Genomic DNA, 15965 nt, shown 5'->3' on the forward strand with positions numbered 1-15965 from the left:
ACTGCTTTTGTTTTACCTTATTTAGCTGGTCACTGGAAACATGTGTATGCGTTAGTGTTACTTGCTTGGAAAAATGTTCTTTTGTGTATATCAGTAAACCTTTCCACAAATATTTGTCTCCTGAATTAATTTGACCTAAGAAGATGAAAAGAGAATTGTTTATTCAGTTTATCCGAAATGAGCTGTAATATAGGCACAATAAACTTTTGACACTCAATGACGATTGTCGTACAAACTTAATATCTAATATTTTCGACTAAATACAATATAACACAAATAATTACGTAGTCAATGATCGATGGTTCATATCATACGCGTAATTGTAGGTTTCATAGGTCTGAAAGTTGTAAGAGTTTATTAAAGACCTTAGTTAACATGTCTCATAGTCTCTAATATATAGATAAATTTTATTTTCTTAATCATAAAGATTTGATTATTTTATAAATATCTGTTTTCTTCTGGTTAATTTCAAATAATAATACCTTACTCTTCTTAATAAATAATTATTCCTTTACTAAGGAAAAATTTAAGTTCTATGGTTGATTGGAATTTTTCATTACTCAATCTTTATCTTGAATGTATTTAAGTTACTAATTTCTTATTGAAATGAAAAATGAACTAAATAACTATATTATTGTTATGACCTTGAATTGCTTTTACCCCGTGATACTTGTTATGACTTCACCTTGATCTGTCTAGACTAAACTATGACCTTGACGCGTTAGGCTGAGTGGCTTAACCTTGAGTCTAATACGCGTGAGTTCGATCGGGGTAGAGAGAACTATCCTAAATCCTGACTGGTTGGCAAGCACGCAAGTGAAAGAAGACAAGACAGTTGGAACACTGAACTCTGGATTCTCTGAATTCGGATTACTACAAAAATGTACATGAATAAATAAGTGCATATCTTGACCACGACGTACGATAATTTGGAAAAATACAGTTATGCCCCGAAACAGGGAATTAGGGTAGAAAATATAGTGCAAAATATAATGTTTAAATTACAATATTTTTGGAACAAAAAAGGGTATGCTAGTGAATGATACATAGAACGAAAGCTCGTGTTATGTAGAATAAGATAGGGACAAAAATAAATATAAGTGTTTTACAGGTTTTGAATGAAATGCAATAACGTCCCAAGAAAATAGCTTTCGTAATTGTCTGGGCTTCTTAATTCCCCGTTCATAACAATTATATATAGGGGAATTATAGACTATTACTTAGTTGATATGTAATTCATGTTTTAGAGATTTTCCACTAGTTTCTTTTATCTTTGATGTAATGGTAAAGAAAATCCTTTTTTAGAATAATGATTACAATTTTCAATAATATACAAATTTAGATTGTTAAATAACCTTTTACGGTTACTTTCTTTATCAATTTTTTATATCTTAACAAAGTAAACTCTGTACCTTGGATTCTAATTGGCCAGTCGATTCATATTCTGTCTTGGAATTTCTTTTTGATCCAGTAAGTATTGGTCGTTGATCCATGTTTTGCATGTTTGGAGTGACTATTTCTTTACAATAATCACTAAAGGTTTTTATTCAGTTTGCAAAGTTGTTTATTACTGTTGGTTAGTATATTAGTCTAACGCTTTTCTCTTTTAATGTAATTAAAAGACAGTTAACCACGTTGATCTTTAAGAAAATGTTATTTGCTAGAGTTCGTTTAACTTTCTATATTACTTTAAACCCCTGAATAAGTAGTGTTCAAAACAGATTTTGTTGAGAACAATTAATATCTTGAAGTTGGGAACAGTCGATATATACTTATTCACGCTAGAAATTCAGGTGAAAACGATAATGTGAGAGCTTATACGAAAGAGAGAGCTGGTGTTCATGCTATCAGAAGTAAACGTCACGTTAATTTGCTTAATACATAATTACTAGTTACACTGAGGTCTCTTAGAGTTGTCTTTTAGAATAATTACGAAACATTCACTGGAAGTAGTATCAACAAGTTCTAATCTTCATCTATATTAAGCGTTTCTAGATCGTTCTTCTTTCTACTACTTAGTTTCGTCTTTACTTATTCGCAGAGATACTTTGGCAGTTTTTCCAGTTGTGCTTAACTACTTACACTACGTCCTATCATTATCGACGTTCAGTTAAGGGCAAATAACTTTTGGGATGAAATTCTTTGCTTATCGGTCATGGGTTATTTACTGCAAACCTTTTTAAATTCACATGGATTTTCTATGCAGATAAATATCTTGTTAATTTGATCATATTCATTTACTGCTACACGTTTTTAAATTATAAATTTATTTTTATGCAATATATTATGCACGCATCAATCATTCGGCCAATTCGTTATGAAAGACTGTTATTTTCATATTAACCAAGTGAACGTTACTTAACAATATTATAACTTGTGGCCTTGTGCCCCTATCAATATATATACAATGCAATGACGTCGCCAATTAGATGACAGTGGTTTATCGATCGGACCAATTACGCCTAAGCCCGTAAGAGCAGTCTAGTGTTCTTGTCGGTCCTTATTCCTGCCTAGCCCTGCTCGATGAGTTCAAAACACCAATCTCAGCCTCTGCGATGTGAATCATGTATTCCAAACATACTGGGTTTATATACAAACCAAACAGACTACATCGCACCACAAAATAGAGAACAACATTTGTACAAGATCTAGCTAAAAGTGACTGTGAATGTGGGAGACTGTAACTAATAGATTGGGCATAAATCGAGAACAGTAAATCGTATAATGATATTCTATGGGTCAAAATAAAGCTTATAATAAGAGGAACATGAATATACATAGTTTGGCTACTTAACAATTACACAATGAAAATATATGTATCGTATTGGTTCATAAAGAGTTCTCAAAAGTTACCATTCATAATTCTCGGGATATAACAAGTAACATACGCATGCCTGTTACCCCCCGTGGGAGAATAGAATGTCTACCAAGATTCGACAACCAACTCTGTCTTTGGCCCTCCCTTTCCAGTTGCTTCCAACTACTATTCATTCTTCTCATGTCTGCCTCCGATTCCCGACTCAGTGTGTTCTTTAGTCTTCCTCTTTTCTGTTTACCTTGAGGATTTCAAGTTAAGGCTTGCCTCGTGATGCAGTTCGATGATTTCCACAAAGTGTGTTTTATCCATCTCCAGTATATTTCCCTAATTTCCTGTTCAGCTGGAAGTTGGTTTGTTCTCTGTCACAGTAGGTTGTTGCTGATGGTGTCTGGCCAACGGATCTGAAGTATCTTGTTTAGACAATTGTTTATAAATAACTGTACTTTTTTTATGGTTAAATTTGTTCTGCACGTTTCTGCCCTGTACAATAGAAGTGTCTTGATGTTTGCATTGAAGATTGTGAGTTGGATGTTGGCTGATAGTTTTTCTGAGTTCCATGTGTTCTTCAACTGTAGGAATGGTGCCCATGCTTTGACAATCTATACTTTCACGTTTGCATCAGATCCTCCTTTTTTATCAATGACGCTGTCCAGCTACGTATGATGTTCCACGTCTTCCAGAATTTCTCCACCAAGTATGATTGTATTAGTGTTCTCTGTGTTGTATTTGAGGATGTTGCTCTTTTCGTTGTGTTTTTGTGAAGACTTACTGTTGTAGAGGCTGTTGCTACACTGGCTGTTTTCACGCAAATTTGTTTATGTGTATGGAGTAAAAGAGCTAGGTCATCTGTAAAGTCCAAATCGTCTAACTGTATTCGAGCTGTTCACTGTGGTCCGTGCTTGCTCTTCTTCACTTGCTTGTTTGCTTCTGTGTGAGGGGCATTTTCTTCTTCTTGATCAAAGTACAGCAGTATCTTTTCTGAATTTAACCTTCACTGTCCAGCTTGGGTCCAATGCGTTTCACTTATTCCGAGCACCATCAAATTGTATCTCCTCATTTCTGTAGCTATTTGACTCGTCCTCCTGGTCTCCCACATTGTCTGAACATTCCATGTACCCATATTAATTGTTGCATTGGTTGTTAGAAGGGATGTCGGCGTCATGACTCCCGAAGATTCTCGGGTTTCACCATGAGGCGTCATAATTCCTCTAAAAGAAGATCCTCGAACTGTCAGGACAGAGTTTAATTGGTTTAAATTGTTATTCTAGTTAGCGTTTTTTAGCAAGATTGTTTTCTACCGGATGGGGTTTCTGACCTCATTCACATTCCTTTTCTTTTACCCGGGCTTGGGAGTTAAGTGAACGTTCATTGAAAGTAAATTAGGTCCCACTGCAATTTCATTTGTGCATTCTATTTTTTGGATAGAGTTTAACATTCAGAGTATATCCGTTCAGATTGTTTTCTGTTATGTGAATTTCGAATCTTTCGACATTTAACTATTCATCCCAGAAATGTAAAATAAAACACCTGTCTAACGTGTCATAGTTTCATATCGCGTTGTGATAAAAACTATCTTAAAAAGTTCAATGCTCTTTCAAAAAAGCAACACATCAAAGTGCGAACAAAATCTACAAATTGATTCAAGGTTTTAAAAGTCAATTCCAAGATTGGATACCTTAATTTTACTCTTCCGAATTCTAGAATATTTTGTTACTGGTTGAAATTCTTTCATAACGTACATTGATGTTTTCTGTACTAGAAACTACATAGAACACTTGAATCTCTCTCTCTCTCTCTCTCTCTCTCTCTATATATATATATATATATATATATATATATATATATATATATATATATATATATATATACTCATGACAATTTTTCTGTTTTGTCTAATGTCTTATCTCATTAATGGAATAGGTTAACTACGTTTCTGGACAGCAATTAATGATTTGGATCTATGGCAATATGTCTACCGACCTGAATCCCATAGATCCTTATTTATTCTCTTGATCTGGACTTTTGAGACTTCCATCATAATTCGTTTCTATAACTGTCTTTGCGCATTGATATAAATGACATTATAGTATCCACAGGTCGATGTTTTGAATCTACTCACTTTCTTTATTCAATAATTGTGAAACTGTTATCTTAGATTTTTTCAAAATTTATCCAAGGACAGTATCTTTGGAATATGCTGTAGAAGTAGTTAATTCACTACCATTCTGTTATGCTATTTCTTCATGTTTGTGTAGACGCTATCAGCTCTATGCCTTGCAACTAAGTAAATGTTAGTGTGTACATATAAATTATTATTCCGTCTTTTGAAAATACATGGCATCAATTTATGAATCGTTGTTTTGCCAAGTAGAAAGATTTTTTTGTCCAACGCAAAAAATTAGATCTTATTTTTTATTATTGACCACCGTCACTGATTTTTACTAAAATGATAGTAAACATATCATGAGATAAAATATTCACCATTGAGCGATTGTGAATACACATTTAACTTATCCTATAAACATAAATATTACTTTAATTGAAACAAACAATTAATGAATATTGAGTGGCTTCGCAAATTTCGGGTTTGTAAATGTTTATCACGATTGTAATTCAATAAGTTTGTGAGTTGAGTGAAATTTTATCGTTTTGGTCATATTAGATATTTTTACTGGACCATAATGGGTTGTTATATAATCTACACTGATCAATTGTTCTTGATTTATCTTCATTCAGTTATAAGGTAACCGTTTCATTAAATTACCTTTTTACAATAGAAATAAAGTGGTTTTTGTTCTTATTACATACAATTGATACTTTTTAATGCAAGATATCAGTTTTATTTCTCTCTCTTCCTATCTCGTTGTTTTTTTCTTAACCTCTATTCTCAGTGTTTAGCCTATGTATCTTCAACTCCAGAATTGTCTCCTAGTCAATTGTTTGTAGCTGTTGTGAATAAATTTTACCATGATGCTCAAAAAGATTCAAATCTTCGGAAATCAATAAAATTCACAAATATGATTGTTAAATTCTTACGAAATTATGCAAGTTATTACGTATGTCATATGAATTCTCTTTCGATTTTCCTTTAAAACTAAAAGCTGTTTTTTAATGTAAATCTTCAACTGTTTTCTGATTATTTTTGTCATTCGAGATTTGATTTATTACAGGTTGATGTATCAGTTGTTAGCAGTAAAACAAAACACACTCAAATTTAATGGTTTCTTAGTGCGATATGGACAATCGACTTCCCCCTATGTTGAATTGTTGGTTAAATTTTTAACCTTTCATCGATGGATCCAATTCCAGTAAATAACATTTCTTTGCTAGTTGTTAGTTTAATGGAAATCCTAGTATTGGACTCCTCAGTAGTGCGTATCCACGATCCTGCACGCAGGAATCAAACCTAGGACGTTTGGTCTTGTGCGTGAATGTCTAACCTCTGAACCGAAATCGAACGGTGTTAAGGTCTAACTCCAACCAACTCAGGGTTTCAGTAGTGGTCTAACATTGATCGTTTCATGATTTCAAAGAGATATTGATTAGTTAAGATACTCTTTGTTTCTCAATGATGAATTGTACAAAGTTGATCTACTGCATTATTGTTATCATCTAGCTATTATTGTTGTATTTTATTCTACTCTATAATGTAAATATCGTAGATGTTGCGCAACTGAATAACAAATAAAATTGTCATATATTGCACAAACATAAAGTCACCAATAATTCTAATACATTTTTCTTTCCTCTTATCAGTGTTTCATTCTCCTCAACTTATATCTTATTATATTTTTTACCTATCACTATTTATTTCCCTGAAATGTTTTTTTGTTACTATGTAATGTCATCTATCTTGAATTAATTAACATGTTTTAGTTTATATATCCAAATTATTTAATAAATAAGTACCTTATATACATATTTGCAATTCTGTGACTCAATATGAAATCTTTTTAAAATAATTCATTTAAACATAACCAATATATCGCATGTTCAAATTTTCCCACATGAAATATGATTACTTGGGTTATTACTAATAAAAGTTTGAAGTAAATTTGATTTGATTTCATAATATTGTCTACTTGCTTCTAACCATTTTTTCTAAAAAAAATTTTATCATTTCAATTTCTTACAGCCATCATTACAATATCCAGAGGAATCTCAAATTATTTTGAAACAATTGGCAAATGAGAATTCCACTTTTCTCCGAAATACATTAAACAATTTTGTTTGTTAGAAAAAACTAATGTTTCTGTGCGAATAATTTCTGTACTATTCATTAGAAAAATGTATCTGGTGATAATGCTCATTGCCTTTTTGTTTTCTCTCTTCCATAATAATAACAATTCACATTATTGAATTCAATTCTGTTTTTTTAGCTTTTGAATATTCCTACTTGGAACAATGAATATTGGTGATAAATTTATTACTAAATTGTTGGATATGAAATTACAAAGAGAAAATGTATACAGGCAAGATTAATATTATTTTTAAATTACATTGAATATAGTTTAATTTTAATAGGATGCTGATTGTATTCTTGTAGCTTGACATACAAAAAACTGGTTACATATAGGTAGACATACAATAACTACTTATTAGCAATGTATTCTACAACGGTGGATTAATACACTTCTTGAAAACTGTGAACAGTTAGTGATTTATTATGAGGGAATGAAATAACAACATTGTTTTGCACATGTTTTAACATATATTTGTTGAATGTGCACAAGGACGTTAAAATTCGTGAATTTGTTTGCTTATTTTTTAAAAGTAGTCTTCACAAGTGGTATGTGTGTAATTTTAAGCAGTAACACTTTCTGTATAAAGGAATTTGTTTTGATAACAACTTTCGGTTAGCAAGTTCTGCTTTCTATCTCCAAGACTTGGTGTAGTGAAAATACCCAGTCTATGAATCACCAGGTGGTCGTTGAAATACATGCATACGATGAGTGGTTTGTTTCGAAAAGGAATAGAATTTAATCTCATACATTGGATAATGAATTTGTTTTAAATACCGAAGTTTGCGCTTGTAGACGTTAAAATGTGTCATATAAAAGGATTATACTATTTTCAAGTTATCAGTTTTGTCTATTATATTCTATTGACAGCTGTAAGGGTTCACCATTTAGATGTGACTTTGTGAATTTCTGCAAAATAAGTAACTCCTAGTATTATTGTTTTTAGTCATATACATCATTTTATTCAGTCGAAAGGTTATTATAGAAGCTTATTTTCTATCAGGCATTCGACATTTCATTACTGTAATGACAGAAAACTTGAAAATTTTGTGACTATAATGTAATAGTGCCTGTCACTGAAATATATACTTTTTATTGTAAACTCAGTTAGAATGTAATCTCTTATGTGATTTTTTTCAGAGGTGAACGCGTGTTCTTGCCTAATCCACGAACTATTTATGGTGGTGAGCTCATGGCTCAAGCTTTAATGGCTGCGAGTAAAACCGTTCCTAAAGATTTCAGACCGAATAGCCTACACTGTTATTTTCATGACCGATGTAAGTTAATTAGTAATGCGTTTTGTAAAAATGTATCATGGGGCGATTTTAAACCAACAGAAGAACTCTATTCGATAATGATGTAAAGGATTATTTTCGATATAATTCCTTAGACTTCGTATATCAATCTTCCTGATAACCTTTATTAAATAAATCACAAAGGTGTATGAATTTCAGAAAGGAACACAAATGACCGACTACAACTTATTATTAAAAAGCAGAGATCACTAAGCCACAAGCTCATCAAGTTAATTCGGGCAGTATTGCAAACACGAGCGATTACAGAGACGAATCAAGAGTCGAATGAATTAATAAGATTCAAGTATATATATATATATATATATATATATATATATATATATTACATGTGATGCATGATAATATACAACTTGTTAGTATTTGAATAACACTGTCAGTCAAACAAGTTAATTGAAACGCTCAACAAAATTAAACGTAAACAAACTTCAGCGTGGGAAACGTGCTAGGATGTAACAGTTTTTTAATCATCTATTATTTCAAATTATTATAAGTGGGGACCACTTTTATTGATTTTGTGTATCCATTTTTTCACTTTTCATACAAACGGGAAAGCATTCGACAATAGGTTTTTGCTACTTCAAACATGTTCACACTTCAGTACATTGTTGATACCATTTGCATCAGTTATAATTTTGTCTTCGCTTTATGTTTAGAGAAGCTCAGCGTTCTAAGTGGTTGAAATGATTAAAAAACTGATATTTTCGAATGTCTTCGGATATAATTTTGTGCCCTTACTATGGTTGATTAACATCCACTGACAGTGGTTTTCAGAAAAGATAACCTCTTGTTGCGTACTATATAAATGCAGTAGATTTTAATTGTTTCAATCCTTGACCATTTTTATATACTTTATCGTAATTACACAAACCTCTGACTATCTGTGCTTTACTGTTCAATGTAGCGTATGTGTTAGAATATCTGATGCTCAGTCACCATGTTTGTTATTAACGTAGAAAAATGGCTGTTTTTACCATTATGATGCAACATGCATTTCGTTTGATGTGTGTTTTACTGTCTTGACAGCTCACTGTCTCATTACCTATTAGGCTTTGACTAGAAATCGTAATCACAGTTTTTAAGCTGTACTTGTATGAAATCCGGTGAAATAATTTAACTTTTTAATCATTGACTTATTTAGTTTTTTGTATTGAAAAATCTTTGTTTAATATGAAATTCCCGTTTTGCTTTTCATCAGTTCTATTTAACACAAGAGTACTTTAAAATCTACGGTAATGGTATAATATTTTTAATTGTAAGAAAATTCGGTCAGCCTGAAACTAAGTTTTTCATTACAAAGCATCTATAATTAATAAGAAATTAGCATAAATTTTTCAATATCTTTTTGATTTAAACAAAATTCATGGTGGGTTTTCTCTTACTTTAAGCATATCAAAGGAAACAGTGGTGGTGGGGATATGTGCAACCTAAAATGACGGTTAATAATTTGTTTGTGGAGTTCTTCAACTTCCTAACATTAAATCCTATGATTTGATTCGACTTTCTATTCTCTGCATTCCGAATCGCGATAAATTCAGTAAACTACTAATTGTAATGATGTGGCAAGTAGATTTAAAGATGTAGTCTTATTTTTTGTAAGAAGAAAGGTGTTGGGGAAATCAAATGTATTCCTTGAAATAGTCCAGAGGGTCCCTGAAGACACTGTGAAACATTTTATCCCGTCAGCGTTGAGTAGAAGTTTCTCAGAACAATCTAGAAAGTAAGGTCACGAGTCACATTTCTGACTGGATGGTTACATATCCTTCTACTATGTTTCGTATAGTTCCAGATTCTTCCAGAAGCCAAAGGCATTCTGAAATACTATAAATACCCTCGATTTTCTGTTTATGGATTAACCTTGGAAGAAAGCATTCTCTCCACATTTTGCGCTCTTTCTCCGTGTTCACATTGTCGTGTAGATTTAGCATGAGACTATTAGAAGAGCTTAGGAAACCGATTCAAGACTTATCAGTTAACTGTCACATATCCGCCCAAAAATCCAAACTTATGTTTCTTTTCACTTGTTTTTATCACTGCAGAAACATTAGAGTAATGAATTTAGTACTTCGTCACGGGAAAAATGCTGAAGTTATTGACTGAAAAATGTCAGCGAGTTGATCAATTTGCGAAACGGTTGCTAAGATTTGAGTTACATAGTGATTATTCTTTTGCGTTTTCCGTCCAGCGTCTTTGGTTGTATAAATTATTAAATAATTGATGTTTCTCTCAACTATGTAATGTAGGTCTGTGACTTTGAGTTGTGGATGACAAAATATACGAAATTGATGGTTGGATATTTTCAGTATCATCTCTCAAAAATAACCAGGATATAATTGGATATTTCCTCTGTCTTTGGCTTTTGATTTTAAATATATTAATCTATAGCCATCTTTTTTTTCTATAGTTTCATTTTCCTGATTTGCTTTGATATTCTTTTTACTTTTAGAACATGCTTTTGTTATTCCATATCAGGGACTGGATCCTGTTTTTCTGATTTGCTGATGCTCTAATTTGTTTTTTTTTTCAGCAAATGTACTTGAACCGAATGATTACTATGTTACAAAACTTCGTGATGGACGTTCATTTTGTCATAGATTAGTTGAAGCTTTTCCAATAAATAAAAGTGAATCGGATTCAATTACTCCGTATTTTCGCATGGATTGTTCATTTAAAACACCTGAGAAGGATGCTGCATCCTTTTTGTCTCCCATGCCTAATGTTCCGTATGTTGAAAAACTCCAAGATTTTAATTCATATGTGAAATCACTGGATTTGTAAGTTCAATGTCTGAAAATTTTGGTTGCGGTTTTACTTTTTCACTCACGTCTTTTACTCCTTGTGGGAGAATAGAATGCCTACCAAGATTCGACAACCAACTCTGTCTTTGGCCCCTCCCTTTCCAGTTGCTTCCAACTACTATTCATTCTTCTCATGTCTGCCTCCGATTCCCGACTCAGTGTGTTCTTTAGTCTTCCTCTTTTCTGTTTACCTTGAGGATTTCAAGTTAAGGCTTGCCTCGTGATGCAGTTCGATGATTTCCACAAAGTGTGTTTTATCCATCTCCAGTATATTTCCCTAATTTCCTGTTCAGCTGGAAGTTGGTTTGTTCTCTGTCACAGTAGGTTGTTGCTGATGGTGTCTGGCCAACGGATCTGAAGTATCTTGTTTAGACAATTGTTTATAAATAACTGTACTTTTTTTATGGTTAAATTTGTTCTGCACGTTTCTGCCCTGTACAATAGAAGTGTCTTGATGTTTGCATTGAAGATTGTGAGTTGGATGTTGGCTGATAGTTTTTCTGAGTTCCATGTGTTCTTCAACTGTAGGAATGATGCTCTTGTTATTAACGCTAATAAGTTTATAGTTATGATTATGTATGTGCCTTATTTCTCTATCTCTCTGTGAGGTCGGAAATTGGAGAAATATTCCTTTTATTCATTTAATACTAATGATTGATTTTCACTCATGGACTTCCGAAATACTGATTCCTAACTAAGAATAACTGGACATTGACATATTGAGGCCTGTCATGATTTTTATTGTACTAAAAATATTCTGCATTGTTTTCTTTGTACTATTTAGAATTGTGTTAATTTATTTTCTCTGAATAAGTGGCTTACATTAAGTCAGAAATGTCAGAAATGCAATTTCGCTACTTATTGGGATATAACAAAAAATTTATTGATTATCATGTTTGATTAATGTTTTTGACAGTATTTAAAAGTTCGTACTCTCATATGCGCACTGTATGTCCATAGCTCCAATATAGTTGACTTGTCGGTATCGTGGCGTTCGTTTTTTCTAAATTGTACATTCACACATTGTAATATATAACCACAGCAATTAAAGTGTTCATATTTGATTTAATATCAAAGTTCAACCTTTAAACTCCAAACGATATAATTTTTTACATAAAACTTAGTCAATTTCCTCCTGAACGAGTTAAAATGATGAGCCCACCTGAAAATAACTTATCTAACTGGGTTATACCAAAAAATATATTTACATTTTCACTCTTGGCTTACTAAAACCATACATTTACCACAAAGTTTCGTAGTACCAGACCATTAAACATATAACAGATATCATTTATATCTAAAACATAGTCTAATGGTTCTGCTTCAACCAGTCATTAGTTAAATTTAACATAGGAACTGACATGATATGTATCAACTTGACTTGTCACAATTTATGTTAGCAAAGCTAGAAGGAAGATTAATAAGACGAAAAATAGTTGGAGAGAAATAACATAAATTGATATGGAAAGTTAAACATTGGATTATATTTTAGAGGAAACTGTTCTATTAGAATGACTATTTTAGTTTTATTATTATGGACTGAATAATTTTGTACGTTTCTATTTACAAAAAGTGTTATTTTATACTTATTTCACTTGTTGAAACTTTTCTGTTGTTGCCTTCATACTAACTGAATTTATCAACATCGTCGTTCTATCGTCAGCCTGTTGCTAAACAAAAAAGATTCCTTTTTGGTGCGCTTCATATTAAGCATTACGAAATTTTATACTTCATTAGAAAATAATAATTTGCACCGAGTGTCATGAATACGGTTTTCTAACTATTTGATTCAATTACTTCATTTTTTGTTAGTGACAACTTGCCAAATGTACCACGAACTCGGGTACTACATTATCAAAGTTTCGATGCTAATTCACCTATTGAAACAGTATTCTGTGAACCTGAATATGTTCTTGGTTTTAAGTCAAATGTTGGTGGACAACTACACTCTTGGATCCGTTTAAAGGAACCACCTTGTAAGTCGTTAACATTTATTAAGCTATTTTCTACTTTTATTTTCCGTATGTAATGCGCACCGTTTTCAAAGACTACAAATCTTCCTTGACTTACGACAATGAGGAGAATAACTCGCTGATTCAAGTGACTAATAGATTAAGCATAACAGGTCATGTGACCATTTAAAACCTTTCTGTTATATCATTACTTTTCTCAGTGCTCGAATTGTCTACCTCACAAGTGAGCCGGTTGCAGTTTTAACAAAGTTTAGGAATTCCTGGAAACGTCCTTATGCTCTTTTGTTTAAAATGTTCTTTTATTAATCAAATACTGCTGCTGGTCAACTGGATAAACAAGTACAGAACCAATAATACATAATGTTTCCCTATGTCATACTAAGTACTTTGTCTATTTATATTATCACATAATGCTCGTGGCATTTCTAGGTCAATTGAGCGAAGTAAATTTCCAGATAATCGACACTTCATTTCACAGTGGAACCCATGCCCCTCTAAGCTACTCTATTACCATTCTTTCTTAACCTACTATTCTTACAGAAAAAGAACAATGTATGGGATTATAATTATCTTTGTGAGTTTATTGAAATCACAAGATTTATGTTTGCTTCAATCGTCTTCAAGAACTATAGTAGTTTGACATCGGTCTACAGCAAGTGTCAGTAAGGTTATTCAGTTTGTCTTATTGTCCTATGTGAGGTAAATAGATTTTCATTTTTTTTCCTATCCTGTGATTTATTCAGGTCATTTTTCACTTGAAATACTATAGCTGATAATATGGAGATATCACTTAATCATACAAATAATAATTTATGTTAGGCTGAACCAACTATCCATCTTAATGATTCAGGCGATTTTCTACTGTCTTTTTCATGTAATATCATTGCATTCTAGTTGGGTAGATGAAAAGTGTAAATAGTCCTGTTGGTTGAAATTTGTTTGATAGCTAATCATTCAGAAATAATATTGTTTCGCTCGTTTATTATTCTAAGAGCATTATAAATATTTTTGGTGTGCTGTATTACTAAGATGAGAAGTGAGTGCACTAGGCCGCTAAATTTTCCTTCGGTTATTGATATTTTTCAGCACGTTAATATCCTATCATGTTAGGAGTATGTGGTCAATACAATCACTATTTCTTAGAGCACTTACACTTACATTGTCTAGGAGAATTATCAAGTATATAATAGTTTACTGAGTCTATGTGAATGGTCCAGAAGTCTTGCTACTTTAAAAAAATCTATTTGTTTGTTTTTCGTTTCCTAGCCGCCTCTCTACATTCTTATCGTGATGCCTTCCTAGCGTATTTATCGGATGCTTTTTTGTTATGGGTCGCTCTTACTGAACCACATCATGTTTTATACTTGGTCACACTAAATCAAAGCATATGGTTTCACAATCCCGAAGTAGAGATTAAGCCGGACGAATGGATTTTGATTGGAACAAGAGCAAATTACGTAGGTTCGTCAGCTATCGCAGATTATCAGTTTTGGAACAGTGTTTAGGCGAAAATCATTACTTTTTTGTTTACCAATAATCCTATTTTTAAAGTCATTTTCAGTAACGACATTAGAGTTCAAAAGACAATGTAGTAAAATACTGTAACTGAACTAGATTTTGACTAGACAGTTTTCCATGTTACAGAATCTCAACAGCACAGTAGTGTGAACTAGTTTTAAATTTGCTACGAAATCATTTGATTTTGAGCGATCACTACAATCATTCTAGATTTTGCTATTTTCATTAATGTTTAGTATCGTCTTATAAACATGAGGATATGGTTTATTCTGTTCATCTGCCAAGATTTTATATCATTTAATTAGGAAACAAATTGTGCATCTTGAATTGTTGAAGTCACGTGAACTACAGGCAATCATTTATTATAGTATGCAAAAAATTGTAGATACGGTGTAACAATCCATCCATATGAAGAACTGGGTTAACAGAAAACCACTGCCTAATTGTGATTATTGATTCGATCTCATATAGGAGTGTTTATAAAAGCTTGCAACTCATGAATTATATTAATGTATAACCTTTCACAGTATTTTTTCTGAAAATTCTGTGATCTACTTAACTTTATGTTAGGAAATCTTCTAGGTCTTTAGTCTGCTCAAGTTTGTAAAACATTTTGTTAACCTTCTTTGATGGACATTCAGGATTGCTATCTAACCATCTAAATTAAAACCCTGTTTTTTGGTGTGCAGGTGGCGCTTTGACACTTTCATATGGAGACATTTGGAATAGAGAAGGCTGTCTCCTGGCAAGCATGGCTCAACAAGGCTTGGTGCGGACCCAACAAATGACACCAGTCTCATCCTATACATCAATGAGTGAACTAGCAGAACAAGCCGAGAAATAATCTTACATCCATATAGGCACCTGACTTTAAATTTTATTATCTTTTTGTATATCTTAATTCCTGTCATGGACATATATATCTATGCAACATTCCTCAGCACACAAAGAAGTCTCTTGATATTATGTTCTGGCTATATCGTACTTTTAAACTATAGTTGTGATATCGGTGCTGTGATTCTCTGATTAATATGTTTGCAGTATTTCCCTCATAATTGTTATTCACTACTAAATTACAACGAATTGAATGTCCTTTTAATATTTTCCTCATAAAAGCTCACAGGCCATTCCACTTCAACAGTGAAGTGACTTTCGGTTAGATTATTGATTAAGACTATTCACACTAAGTGCTTTTTCTAACCTTCTGTTCAGTTTTTACTAAAGTGAATTGAGCAAGCAGTATCCTTCTTTGATAGGTGGATGAAAAGTGGAGTTACTAGCCTTAACTCCAAATTTATATAAGT

At 32.4% G+C, this 15965-nt stretch overlaps 1 protein-coding gene across 2 annotated transcripts in view; it reads left to right on the forward strand.

Moving 5' to 3' along the window:
* ACOT8_1 (Acyl-CoA thioesterase 8) overlaps positions 1-15947 on the forward strand; it is a 51981-nt gene extending 36034 nt beyond the window's left edge. Inside the window, exons 10-17 of one of the 2 annotated variants that reach the window (XM_051215917.1) lie at positions 1401-1470; positions 5710-5874; positions 6954-7290; positions 8200-8336; positions 10900-11146; positions 12983-13146; positions 14410-14604; positions 15351-15947. In XM_051215917.1, the coding sequence (XP_051066462.1) occupies positions 1401-1470; positions 5710-5874; positions 6954-7055 (337 nt within the window). In that variant the 3' untranslated portion in view covers positions 7056-7290; positions 8200-8336; positions 10900-11146; ... (1 more) ...; positions 14410-14604; positions 15351-15947. Of the gene's footprint in view, positions 1-1400; positions 1471-5709; positions 5875-6953; positions 7291-8199; positions 8337-10899; positions 14605-15350 lie in introns of both variants that reach the window. The other variant, XM_051215916.1, reaches the window with a different exon arrangement.
* The last annotated feature ends 18 nt before the right edge of the window (positions 15948-15965 follow it).

This window comes from Schistosoma haematobium, chromosome 4 (assembly GCF_000699445.3).
Source record: "Schistosoma haematobium chromosome 4, whole genome shotgun sequence".
NCBI lineage: Eukaryota > Metazoa > Platyhelminthes > Trematoda > Strigeidida > Schistosomatidae > Schistosoma > Schistosoma haematobium.